The sequence below is a fragment of the Bufo bufo genome, chromosome 1 (genome assembly GCF_905171765.1).
Source record: "Bufo bufo chromosome 1, aBufBuf1.1, whole genome shotgun sequence".
Taxonomy (NCBI): Eukaryota; Metazoa; Chordata; class Amphibia; order Anura; family Bufonidae; genus Bufo; species Bufo bufo.
In genome coordinates this window covers 835,268,976-835,278,243 of record NC_053389.1, presented here as the reverse complement: position 1 = coordinate 835,278,243, position 9,268 = coordinate 835,268,976, and the positions used below count along the sequence as shown (strand labels likewise).

The 9,268-nt window shown below is 56.8% G+C and overlaps 1 protein-coding gene across 1 annotated transcript; it reads left to right on the top strand.

Moving 5' to 3' along the window:
• Positions 1-589: 589 nt before the first annotated feature.
• Positions 590-6,726, top strand: LOC120986649 (profilin-1-like). The gene is made up of 3 exons (XM_040415313.1): positions 590-820; positions 4,209-4,392; positions 6,438-6,726. The coding sequence occupies exons 1-3, from the start codon at positions 698-700 to the stop codon at positions 6,533-6,535; spliced, it is 405 nt and encodes a 134-aa protein (XP_040271247.1). The 5' UTR covers positions 590-697; the 3' UTR covers positions 6,536-6,726.
• Positions 6,727-9,268: the final 2,542 nt, after the last annotated feature.

The following is a 9,268-nucleotide window of genomic DNA, read 5'->3' as shown; positions in this document are numbered from 1 at the left end:
GAGGGCAGGCAGTATTATAGTGATGTATTATATACTACAGGAGGGCAGGCAGTATTATAGTGATGTATTATATACTACAGGAGGGCAGGCAGTATTACAGTGATGTATTATATACTACAGGAGGGCAGGCAGTATTACAGTGATGTATTACGTACTAGAAGGCGGTATTATAGGCCATGTACAGCACAATGGCGGTATAGTCAGTGTAATATGCGGTCACACAGGACTCGCTGTCCGGTAGGGGGCAGTCTTCCGCGGACCGTGTTCTGGATTTCGGCCAGTCACGTGGCAGGTCCTTCTCAGAGGCCAACTCACCTCCTTAGCGCATGCGCGCTATGACGCCCTAAATTTTTTTTCTGTCATCCGCCCCCTCGTCTTTGCGCGTGCGCACTATACTTTTGCACATCCGCCCAACGTCATCGCTCTGCCAGCGCCTGCGCATTAGTCAGCCGGCCGCGCCCTGCCCCGCAGCCCGCGCATGAGGTCTCTGACCTCAGCCCCGCCTTCTGCCCCTATCTGCGATTGCGCGGTTCCCGCCTCCGTCGTGACGTCTTCCTAGCCCGGCATCGCGTCTTATATAAAGGGGCGGGGCTGGCGGGAGAGGACTCTGCGCGCGCACCAGGCGAAGCCGCACGAGGCAGATTGCAGCCGCCAACACCCGAGATCCCCGAAGCCGCCCGCCAGCTCACCCGCCGCCATGTCTTGGGACGATTACATCAAGAATCTGTTGTGCCCAGAAGTGCAGGACGCCTGCATCTGCGGCATCAGCCCGCCCTCCGTGTGGGCCGCGAAGCCCGGCGGCAACCTGGGCAAGATCACGGTGAGTGGCGGGCGAGGTCCAGCCCGGGGTGGGGCACACGGGGCGCCTGCTCCTTGGGTTGGGGGCTCGGTATTTCCCGGTGCAGTAGCTTTCAGGGCTGTGGGGGTCCCTGGGAGGCCTCTGGTACCTGGAGGGGCTTGGCCATCGCTGGGGAGTCGGTGGCGCCCAGTTGGTCCTTCTCTGGGGTTTGCGTTTAGGTCGTCTACAGGTTGGGCCCTTCCCTGTAGTTGTTGGGGTCCTAGTATCACCTTCTTGGGTCTCGCCCTGTCTAGTGTTTGGGGTCACGGTATCGCCCGGTTGGTATACTACTCTGCCCTATGGTGACATGGTATCGCCCTGTCTAGTGTTTGGGGTCACGGTATCGCCCAGTTGGGTCTCGCCCTGTCTAGTGTTTGGGGTCATGGTATTGCCTGGTTCTATACTTTACTATTTGGGGGGTCACGGTATCGCCCAGTTGGGTCTCGCCCTGTCTAGTGTTGGTGTCATGGTATTGCCTGGTTCTATACTTTACTATTTAGGGGGGTCCCGGTATCGCCCAGTTGGGTCTCGCCCTGTCTAGTGTTTGGGGTCATGGTATTGCCTGGTTCTATACTTTACTATTTAGGGGGTCCCGGTATCGCCCAGTTGGGTCTCGCCCTGTCTAGTGTTGGGGTCATGGTATTGCCTGGTTCTATACTTTACTATTTGGGGGGTCACGGTATCGCCCAGTTGGGTCTCGCCCTGTCTAGTGTTGGGGTCATGGTATTGCCTGGTTCTATACTTTACTATTTGGGGGGTCCCGGTATCGCCCAGTTGGGTCTCGCCCTGTCTAGTGTTGGGGTCATGGTATTGCCTGGTTCTATACTTTACTATTTGGGGGGGTCACGGTATCGCCCAGTTGGGTCTCGCCCTGTCTAGTGTTGGGGTCATGGTATTGCCTGGTTCTATACTTTACTATTTGGGGGGTCACGGTATCGCCCAGTTGGGTCTCGCCCTGTCTAGTGTTGGGGTCATGGTATTGCCTGGTTCTGTACTTTACTATTTGGGGGGTCACGGTATCGCCCAGTTGGGTCTCGCCCTGTCTAGTGTTGGGGTCATGGTATTGCCTGGTTCTATACTTTACTATTTGGGGGGTCACGGTATCGCCCAGTTGGGTGTCGTTCTCTGGTGTCCTGCTGTCGCCCTGGGGCAGGGCTCGGGGTGCTGGTAAACTTGTGGTTTGTGGTCTGGATGTAGCTGAGCTGTATTTGCGCAGGGTGCTGAGTCGGCCCCATGTGGTTGGAGGTGGTGGTATCTGCTGGGTTTTCTACTTCCTGTGGCTGAAGCTCTTTACCTTCCTGCAGCCTCAGCTGCTGCACTTCCTCTTTCCACTGGTGGTTGTAGTCTTGGTGGCAGTGGGCTTTGTGTTGGTTGGAGGGTCTTTCATGGTTTGGTTAGACCGCTCCCATCTGGTTCTGGTCCCTTGGCATGTACCTGAAGGGTTAACGGTGGGCACATGTGGCCCCTGGTGATGTTACTCTGGGGCTCTTGTTCATGGGGAGACTGACAGAGCTTTTAGGTGCTGAGGTCCTGATAAGGGTAGTAGTTAAAGAATACCTGCCTCATAGGGGTGGTTGTGGAGGGGCACACTCTGCGTGGGGCGCCAGGAGTGGAGGGACATGCCAAGGGTGGGTGCAGTAGTTCTGGGATGCTGGGGGTTTGTTTTGAAGGTGCTGTGAGATTGCAGCCAGGGGGTGGTGGCAGAGGGACATGCCTGCCAGGTGGTAGTGGAGTGGTGGCTGTAGGGTGCTGTGAGACTGTTGTGGTGGAGGGGCATGCCCTGGGTGGGTTGGCTATGGGTTGCTGTGAGGGTGGCAGTGGTGGAGGGGCATGCCCTCTGGTGCTGTCAGACTGATGTGCAGCTGGTGGGGCATGTCCTCTGTGGTGCTGTGAGACTGATGTGCCGGGGGCATGTCCTCTGTGGTGCTGTGGGATTGATGTGCCGGGGGCATGTCCTCTGTGGTGCTGTGAGACTGATGTGCCGGGGGCATGTCCTCTGTGGTGCTGTGAGACTGATGTGCCGGGGGCATGTCCTCTGTGGTGCTGTGAGACTGATGTGCCGGGGGCATGTCCTCTGTGGTGCTGTGAGACTGATGTGCCGGGGGCATGTCCTCTGTGGTGCTGTGAGACTGATGTGCCGGGGGCATGTCCTCTGTGGTGCTGTGAGACTGATGTGCCGGGGGCATGTCCTCTGTGGTGCTGTGGGATTGATGTGCCGGGGGCATGTCCTCTGTGGTGCTGTGAGACTGATGTGCCGGGGGCATGTCCTCTGTGGTGCTGTGAGACTGATGTGTCGGGGGCATGTCCTCTGTGGTGCTGTGAGACTGATGTGCCGGGGGCATGTCCTCTGTGGTGCTGTGAGACTGATGTGCCGGGGGCATGTCCTCTGAGGTGCTGTGAGACTGATGTGCCGGGCGCTGTGCGCAGCTGGAGTTGTCCTCGGTGCAGCAGCTGCTTTGCCTATAAAAGGATAAGAGTAATAGGAAGCCGTGAAGGGGAAGTGCGGGCGGCTCGCCTTACAGGAAGTGACGGGGGCCTCTTCCTCTGGTTTGGCCTCACCTAGTAGGCACACGATGGGTTAATGGCAGTATATTGGGGGTGCGCTGTCACATCTAGTGATGTCATCGACATTCCTGTGCAGGGCACTGGTGGATGGCTTCTTAAAGGGCCGGGAGACCTGCTGTCACCACTTCCATCGGCTGATACCAGTGAGCAGTGGTCCCTGGTGCACTGGTTGCGGGTGGTCCGGCTCTGGTGGCTTCATCCCGATGCCAGGGTGACCTTGATGTCATGTGGAAAGCTTGTGAGCGTCTCCTGGGCATTATGTGCCATGCTGAGCCTGGCATCCAACTGCTGCATAGTGGAGACTGAGTCAGTGTCTGTAAGAGCTGCGGTGACTCACCCCTCAGACAGGTGTGCCCGTCAGTCCTGGTGCCCGTCTGGGGGAGGGGCTGAGCCTCTGTAGGGGTGTCATATACTACTGGGGAGGAGCGGGGATATGTACTGGGGGTGTCCATATACTACGGGGAGGATCTGGGGATGTCCACATACCCTGCCCATATACTACGGGGGAGGACTCTGCTGGGAGCGCTGTGCTGGGGCCCCTCTGCTGGGAGCGCTGTGCTGGGGCCCCTCTGCTGGGAGCGCGGTGCTGGGGCCCCTCTGCTGGGAGCGCTGTGGCGGTTCAGCAGTTTTGGGGTCTGCAGATCTTAAAGCATCCTGGTAAATGGGGATGTGACACTGCTGCTCCTCACCACTTCTGGTGGACTACAACTCCCAGCATGCCCAGACATCCCGATGCAGGCTCTACAGTCTTGCTGGGAGATGTAAAGCCTTGTCCAGTCCTCATGTGTCCCCGCTCTCTCCTCAGGCAGCGGAGATCACCGCTTTGGCTGCTGACGATCGCTCTTGTTTCTTCCTAAACGGTCTGACGCTCGGGGGCATAAGGTGCAGCGTGATCCGAGACAACCTCCTCGACTCCCACACGTTGGATGTAAGGACGAAGGTGGCAGAAGGGCCGACACACACCATAACTGTTGCCAAAACGAGTAAAGGTAGGTGCTCCTCCCTCCTGTGGCCCGCTCTTCACCCCCCCCCCCCCCCCCCCCGGTGTAGCTGTGGCCTGCTCCTGGGCCCCCCCCAATGTAGCTGTGGCCTGCTCCTGGGCCCCCCCCAATGTAGCTGTGGCCTGCTCCTGGGCCCCCCTCCCATGTAGCTGTGGCCTGCTCCTGGCCCCCCCTCCCATGTAGCTGTGGCCTGCTCCTGGCCCCCCCTCCCATGTAGCTGTGGCCTGCTCCTGGCCCCCCCTCCCATGTAGCTGTGGCCTGCTCCTGGCCCCCCCTCCCATGTAGCTGTGGCCTGCTCCTGGCCCCCCCTCCCATGTAGCTGTGGCCTGCTCCTGGCCCCCCCTCCCATGTAGCTGTGGCCTGCTCCTGGCCCCCCCTCCCATGTAGCTGTGGCCTGCTCCTGGCCCCCCCTCCCATGTAGCTGTGGCCTGCTCCTGGCCCCCCCTCCCATGTAGCTGTGGCCTGCTCCTGGCCCCCCCTCCCATGTAGCTGTGGCCTGCTCCTGGCCCCCCCTCCCATGTAGCTGTGGCCTGCTCCTGGCCCCCCCTCCCATGTAGCTGTGGCCTGCTCCTGGCCCCCCCTCCCATGTAGCTGTGGCCTGCTCCTGGCCCCCCCTCCCATGTAGCTGTGGCCTGCTCCTGGCCCCCCCTCCCATGTAGCTGTGGCCTGCTCCTGGCCCCCCCTCCCATGTAGCTGTGGCCTGCTCCTGGCCCCCCCTCCCATGTAGCTGTGGCCTGCTCCTGGCCCCCCCCTCCCATGTAGCTGTGGCCTGCTCCTGGCCCCCCCTCCCATGTAGCTGTGGCCTGCTCCTCGCCCCCCCCCCCCCATGTAGTACTGTACACTGCCGCTGTATATGTGTGTGGTACTGTACACTGCCGCTGTATATGTGTGTGCGGTACTGTACACTGCCGCTGTATATGTGTGTGCGGTACTGTACACTGCCGCTGTATGTGTGTGCGGTACTGTACACTGCCGCTGTATATATGTGTGCGGTACTGTACACTGCCGCTGTATATATGTGTGCGGTACTGTACACTGCCGCTGTATATGTGTGTGCGGTACTGTACACTGCCGCTGTATATGTGTGTGCGGTACTGTACACTGCCGCTGTATATGTGTGTGCGGTACTGTACACTGCCGCTGTATATGTGTGTGCGGTACTGTACACTGCCGCTGTATATGTGTGTGCGGTACTGTACACTGCCGCTGTATATGTGTGCGGTACTGTACACTGCCACTGTATATGTGTGCGCGGTACTGTACACTGCCACTGTATATGTGTGTGCGGTACTGTACACTGCCACTGTATATGTGTGTGCGGTACTGTACACTGCCACTGTATATGTGTGTGCGGTACTGTACACTGCCACTGTATATGTGTGTGCGGTACTGTACACTGCCGCTGTATATGTGTGTGCGGTACTGTACACTGCCGCTGTATATGTGTGTGCGGTACTGTACACTGCCGCTGTATATGTGTGTGCGGTACTGTACACTGCCGCTGTATATGTGTGTGCGGTACTGTACACTGTACACCCTCCCATGTAGCTGTGGCCTGCTCCTGGCCCCCCCCTCCCATGTAGCTGTGGCCTGCTCCTGGCCCCCCCTCCCATGTAGCTGTGGCCTGCTCCTGGCCCCCCCCCCCCCCATGTAGCTGTGGCCTGCTCCTGGCCCCCCCCCCCCCCCCATGTAGCTGTGGCCTGCTCCTCGCCCCCCCCCATGTAGCTGTGGCCTGCTCCTCGCCCCCCCCCCCATGTAGCTGTGGCCTGCTCCTCGCCCCCCCCCCCCCCATGTAGCTGTGGCCTGCTCCTCGCCCCCCCCCCCCCCCATGTAGCTGTGGCCTGCTCTGGCCCCCCCCCCCATGTAGCTGTGGCCTGCTCTGGCCCCCCCTCCCATGTAGCTGTGGCCTGCTCCTCGCCCCCCCCCCCCCCCATGTAGCTGTGGCCTGCTCCTCGCCCCCCCCCGCCCCCCATGTAGCTGTGGCCCTGTGTGTGGCTGTGGCCCTGTGTGTGACCCACTTCTCTCTCCTGCAGCTTTTGTGATTGTGATGGGAGGAGACAACATCCACGGCGGGGTGGTCAATGCTAAAGCGCACACCATGGCGAAGTACCTGCGAGAACAGAACATGTGAAGCCTCCATTACTACTGATCAGCTGCCAACATCGGACCAACCAATGATGTCTCCGCCCCTTGTCCCGCCCCTTTTTGTTTTTTTAGCACTCGGTTTTGCCCTCAGTCATCACAATGAATTGTTTTTTGTTTTTTTTTCCAGGAAAGAAAGTAAAATTTATATCTGATTTAAGAATAAAAAAAAGAAAATGCCATAAATGTGGTGTGGGTGTATTGTCGGCAGGGGCCCCTCTAGTCAGGGGCCACGCTTAACCTGAATGCTACCTAAGCTCCGTGGTCCTCATGACAACACTTCCGGTCACTGTATCAGATGGGCCAAGGGCTTAGCGAGGACAGGCAGTGTTGTCACAGGGCGGTGCGACATCAGCACACGTGTTTGGTATGTGACGGGGCCCAATGCCCCCCATTACTGAGATGATGAGGCGCATTGCCCCCTGCTGGATGCCACCTGTCACTGCGGTCTCCTCCGTCCAGAGCTGGACTGGTGTGCGATGCCCTCTGGTGGTGGCCTGGCAGTTGCCGTCTATTGTGCAGTTATCGGCCATGTTTACTTTCTGGGCGGCTGCCCCATTATACACAGGACTCCGCTGGGAACACCAGTAATGTTAACACTTCGTTCCCTGGCACGCCCTGCCCGCTAAGTGATGGTAAACACACCCTGTTACCAGGCAGCGGCTTTGTGGTTTGAGAGGTTAGGACTGAATAAAGCTTTGAATTTCAGGATGTTAAATGTTGCCCATAGCAACCAGAGCTCTTACATAACAAAAGCTATGATTGGTTGGTATGAGGGACATGGCAGCGCCCCCTAGAGTACGGGCAGAGAAGATGGAGGGGATGTGGTCAAAGCTTGCAGAACTGCTGGCTTAGCTGTGAATGAAGTAGTCCAGGGCTCGACAAATCCCCAGGTCGCCATGGTGATCAGCAATTTTGTCCTGGTGCCTGGGTGTTTGCCCTCACATGGCTGCCCCCCAGTAATCCGGGGCACTCCGGCCCCTACGTGGACTTCTTGGACAGTCTGGCAGGGAAGGAGTTACTAGGATCAGCCCCGCCTACTCGGAGCAATGGGGAGGAGACAGCAGCTTCTCTAGTGGGCGTCTCCTTCTCCCTGGCTGTAGCGCTGTCCAATCACAGCCCAGGGAGAAGGAACGCCCACTAGAGAAGCTGCAGTCTCCTCCCCATTGCTCTGATAGTAATTAGCATATAGAGCAGGAGACGGTAATGGGGCACGGCGGGCGAAGTCTCTGGTCGCTGCTCTGTGCAGCCTGCGGCTTAAAGTCCGGACCCATAGAACACAATACAAGTGGCGGCAGCAGAATCGCATAGCCGGCAACCTGCCTCTGACGGGGAGCTGTGATCAGCGGCAGTTAACCCCTCAGGTGCAGCACCTGCCTCCTGTATTAAGGGTTAATTATCATTGGTGGCGCAGTGTGCCAGCCCCTCAACCCCCAGTATTAAAATCATTGGTGGCAGTGGCCACAGGGTCCCCTCCCCTTCTCATTGGTGGGGCAGTGTAATCCTGGGGCCTCTCTTGGTTACCATGGCAGCCAGGATGCTACTGAAGCCCCGGCTGCCATGGTAATCTCCCTGCTGCTGTGTGTACAGGGCAGCATGGAGTGTGAGGTCCTATTTACCCTGATAAAGCTCTATCAGGAGGAATAGGACAAGGTAATAAAAGATCCCAGGTTCTGGCCCCTAAGAGGGGAAATGGTTATTAAATAAGTGTGAAAAAACCCACCAATATTATAAATCACCCAATTTCACATAAAATATATAAACAAAAAATATCACATCGCCACATCAGAAAAGTCCAAACTATTTAAAATATAAAAAAATCTATGCGGTGAACGCTGGAACAGAAAAAAATAAAACTGCGCGATTCGCCTTTTTTTAAGAATTCGGAATGCACGCGGCTTTGTTTTTTGCGTGGTATCGAATGGTAGAGTATTGCAGTACTAATTTTTTATGGTATCTAAATTGAATCACAAATTTGGTATCGTAACAACTACTCTGTACGCAGCTGCCGTGTGGGTGGGGTACTGTACGCCGCCGCCGTGTGGTACTGTACACTGCCATCAGAGGTCGCACTACATTTTTTCCAAAAGAGTAAAAATACTCCTCTTAACTGTTTTTGAAGAGTATTTTCAGCTGAAGAGGAGTACGAGTACTATTTATGCAGGAAGCCGTCACCCGGCTCCTCTAGAATTGTCTTCTATACATAAATAGCAAATTTAGACCATTTAAAATTTCTGACTTTTGTGCAATTTAAAAACTCATGTTTTCTCCATCATATTTAAAATACGACAAAGGCGAATTCTCAGCGCTCTGCATCACCAGCATCACGTTGGCCCATCGGCGCCATGATTGGCCCCACCATGTCCTGCTGCGTGGATCCAGCGCCCACATAGAAGACGTCTGAGCAGCGCAGAAATCTATGTTGGGATGATGGGGCAAAAAAAATACAGGATACACAGAGCACTGCACCAGCAGGCCCTGCCTGAGCAACTGAGCCAGAGCTTGCACTCAGCCAGAACGTGCTGGTGCAGTGATCAGTTAATCCACAGGCTCTTGCTGAGCTGGAGCGATCAGTGAGTCCTCTGACTCAGATGCTCAGTCTCACTGATTACTGCACCAGCAGGCTCTGACTGAGCTCCGAACACAAGAGAGTTTAGCGTCGTACTCTACATTCCGGGTGTCAAGATCCCTAGAGGTATGATGACGTCTTCAGTCACCTCTG

Coding starts and splice junctions, on each gene's coding strand:
- LOC120986649 (XM_040415313.1), top strand. CDS start 698: ATGTCTTGGGACGATTACATCAAGAATCTGTTGTGCCCAGAAGTGCAG. Junction 821..4,208: donor GCAACCTGGGCAAGATCACG/GTGAGTGGCGGG, acceptor CTCTCTCCTCAG/GCAGCGGAGATCACCGCTTT. Junction 4,393..6,437: donor TGTTGCCAAAACGAGTAAAG/GTAGGTGCTCCT, acceptor TCTCTCCTGCAG/CTTTTGTGATTGTGATGGGA.